The following is a 3596-nucleotide window of genomic DNA, read 5'->3' on the forward strand; positions in this document are numbered from 1 at the left end:
TATTTATGTCCATTGCACTGTTTTAAAAGTTGCCTGTCCTCATTCATCTCCTTTTACAAACTTTCTTGAATTTTCAACTAAGTTAATATTCCTTAAGTATGACCAGGTAATACTACTAATCACTTTCCTTGAGTGGATGGATCATAAGAGTCTTAATCAGAATAATTACCTCAGAGGAGTCAAAGGCAGCAACATTACCATAACACTCAACGCTACAGGAAAGCAGAGCCCATGCCTCTTACCTTTCTATACTTAGTTCTAACCCACTGCCTGGCATACAGTAGGCACTCAAATAATTGTGGAATAAATAGAAGATGAGGAGATGCAGAGAATCATTTAGATGTCTACAAATATCTAAATATTATAATGACAAAGAGAAATGATCTTCAGAGAGAGGAACTAAAACCATGTAAGTTATAAAAAGACACATTTCAACTCAAAGGAAGGAACTTTTTCTTAAATGTATATGAAATTGAGGATAACTGTCTCTTAGTTTAGAAATTCCCTCCTGTGGTAGAGACGTAATATTCAAACAGAAATTAAGACTTTTTTTTAAATTTTAAGGAGGGACATAAAAGGTAGAAGGCTCTCATTCTCTTTATTTTCAATTGAAAAGGCTTCATGGTAAGTGGTCTTTGTTCTTGGTTAAAAGATTTTATGATAGGGACTTCCCTGGTGGTGCAGTGGTTAAGAATCCGCTTGCCAATGCAGGGGACATGGTTCGATCCCTGGTCTGGGAAGATCCCACATGCCGTGGAGTAACTAAGCCCATGAGCCATAACTACTGAGCCCACGTGCCACAACTACTGAAGCCTGCATGCCTAGAGCCTGTGCTCTGCAACGAGAAGCCACTGCAATGAGAAGAACACGCACCACAACGAAGAGCAGCCCTCGCTTGCTGCAACTAGAGAAAGCCCGTGTGCAGAAACGAAGACCCAATGCAGCCAAAAATTAATTAATTAAAAAAAAAGATTTTATGACAGGGAATTGCGTCTACAAACCCTGACAATTTCTGTCATTTATTCAACAAATATTTATAGAGCACCTATTATATACCAAGTACTGTACTAAGTGATTAGGTTACAAAATTAACATGAAACAGAAAAGGCATAGTCCTCTCAACCTAAAGAAATTTAAAGAACTGCAACACGAGCATGCAGGGCACCATTAGAATGTATGGTGGGAGTTCTGATTTGGTCTTTGGAATTGGGGTGTATTATGCTACACTGATCATTACGACAACGACAGAGGGACAAATTGGGAGAGTAATGGAGAAGTTACTATATGATAATGGAGGAATTATCTATAAAATCTTCGCACGATATCCTTCTCCGAGTCAAACCTGAGACAGAGAATGGTCTGCTTCAAGATATTATTTCAAGGCAAATGGCATGAGGGTAATAAAACAACATTAAATTCTGCAACTCCCAATGATCTCTTTCTCTCTACGTTTCCCTGGAACTTGAAGAGACCACAATGGCAAGGCAGAAAGGAGTTGTTACCGAGGCTGGTACTTTCGCAGGAATTATACAGCAAAGGAATAGTCATGAGTCAGGGAAGATGCAAGACACCCCTGCATGGTGTGGGACATTCATTTTTAAAGAGGTGTCCCTGGTAGTAGTGGTCGAAGCAGGGAAGGGAGGGTATTATTGAGGAGATCTTGGTCTAGAAAATGCTAGATAAAACATAAGACTTCATAAGTGAATGAGTTTCAAATGTATGGCACATCCTGTTTTGTCATTGTTTGAACATTATTCTTGCCTCTTTCCAGGCAATTTCCATAAGTTATATGGAAACAGGGAACCAAACAGCTATTTCAAAATTCATCCTTCTGAGCCCTTCGGAAGATATGGACCTGCAGCCCCATCTCTTTGGACTGTTCCTGTCCATGTACCTGGTCTGTGTTATAAGGGAACCTGCTCACCATCCTGGCCATCATCTCAGACTCCCATCTCTACTCCCTTATGTACTTCTTCCTCTCCAACCTGTCCTTCACTGACATCTATTTCAGCACCACCACAGTCCCCAAGATGTTAGTGAACATCCAAACGCAGAACAAAGGCATCACGTATGAAGGCTGCCTTACCCAGATTTTTTCATGATCTTTGCTGGGCTAGATAATTTGCCACTGACAGTGATGGCCTATGACCGGTTCGTGGCCATCTGTCACCCTCTATACTACATGGTCATCATGAACCCTCGCCTTTGTGGTCTCCTGCTTTTGCTTTCTTGGTTGATCTGCCTGACATATTCTTTGTTGCAAAGCTTGGTTTTGAGGGTGTCCTTCTGCAAAGAGACAGAAATCCCCCACTTTTTCTGTGAACTTGCTCAGATTCTCAAGCTCACCTGCTCTGACGCCCTTGTTAATGATATCCTGCTGTATTTTGTAACTGGCCTGCTGGGTGTTATTTCCCTGACTGGGATCCTTTTCTCTTATTTTTATCTCCTCCATAATGGGCATTTCATCTACTGGTGGGAAGTATACAGTCTTTTCCACCTGTGGGTTTCACCTCTCAGTCATCTCCTTGTTCTATGGTGCAGGCCTTGGGGTCTCCCTCACTTCTGGAACAGCCCATCCCTCCAGAAAGGGTTCAGTAGCCTCGGGGATGTACACGGTAGTCACCCCAATGCTGAATCCCTTCATCTATAGTCTGAGGAACTGAAGGGGGCTCTGAGGAGACTTTTCACTAGAGGAACGTACTCTCAGTGAGATAATGGAAGTTAAGGGCAGGCAACAGAGAATCCCAAGTGCTGATAACTGGTGTTCCTGAATATGTTACCTGAAGACATAGAAAAGAAATACCATTTATGATATACTAGAAGAAAACATTCCTGAGCCAAAGACAAACTTGAAGCAGCACACCAGAATGTTCACTGTCCACCAAGAAAGAATGGCCAACTCTATATAGGAAAAAAATCTAAAAAAGAGTGGATATATGTATAACTAATTCACTTTGCTGTACACCTGAAACCAACACAACATTGTAAATCAACTATATTCCAATAAAAAGTTTTTTAAAAAATGGCCAACCAATAACAAAACTTCTCATGAAAACAAACTATTTCAAGGATATAGAGTCCTACAAGCATCATGGGAGGAGAAATCAAGTCAAGGAATGCAGATGGGGAGAAGAGGACAAGAGTGACAACAAAAGTTTATACACTGGCTCATCTTTTAACCCTCTCGGGTTGTGCTAGCACCATGCCTACTGGACCATGTTCTTCCCTGGTCTTGGTCTGAAAACCATTACTTGGACTGTCTCATACCAACCTCCCTCACTCCATAAGATTTTACTTACTGATTCTTGCTTTGGTGTTGGCTACTGACTTATACTGAGGATAATAAGAAACTTAATAAGAAACTTCTTTAGGAAAATCATTGTAGTGTCTACTTTAAGAGAAGGGAAATTCTGGTCTTTGTCAATCCATTTGATCTGGAATAAAGGTCCACAGCAATCTACTCGCTGTCTTCCTTGGCTGGCCCATGCTTCCCCAAATCTTCACACACCTGTTTCCTTTTCACAAGTTGGGCTTCAAATCAAAACTGTCAGCTCTTCCGAGACCCCCACCCTGACCACCATCCTCCTATTCATTCG

General features: G+C 41.3%; 1 protein-coding gene across 1 annotated transcript; it reads left to right on the forward strand.

The window, feature by feature from the left end:
* The first annotated feature begins 1789 nt into the window (after positions 1–1789).
* LOC101324838 (olfactory receptor 7D2-like) lies at positions 1790–2663 on the forward strand. Its single transcript, XM_019930794.2, is given in 4 exon segments — positions 1790–1909; positions 1911–2088; positions 2091–2436; positions 2438–2663. Coding segments are annotated over 4 exon segments (870 nt in total).
* Positions 2664–3596: the final 933 nt, after the last annotated feature.

The sequence above is a fragment of the Tursiops truncatus genome, chromosome 3 (assembly GCF_011762595.2).
Source record: "Tursiops truncatus isolate mTurTru1 chromosome 3, mTurTru1.mat.Y, whole genome shotgun sequence".
Taxonomy (NCBI): domain Eukaryota; kingdom Metazoa; phylum Chordata; class Mammalia; order Artiodactyla; family Delphinidae; genus Tursiops; species Tursiops truncatus.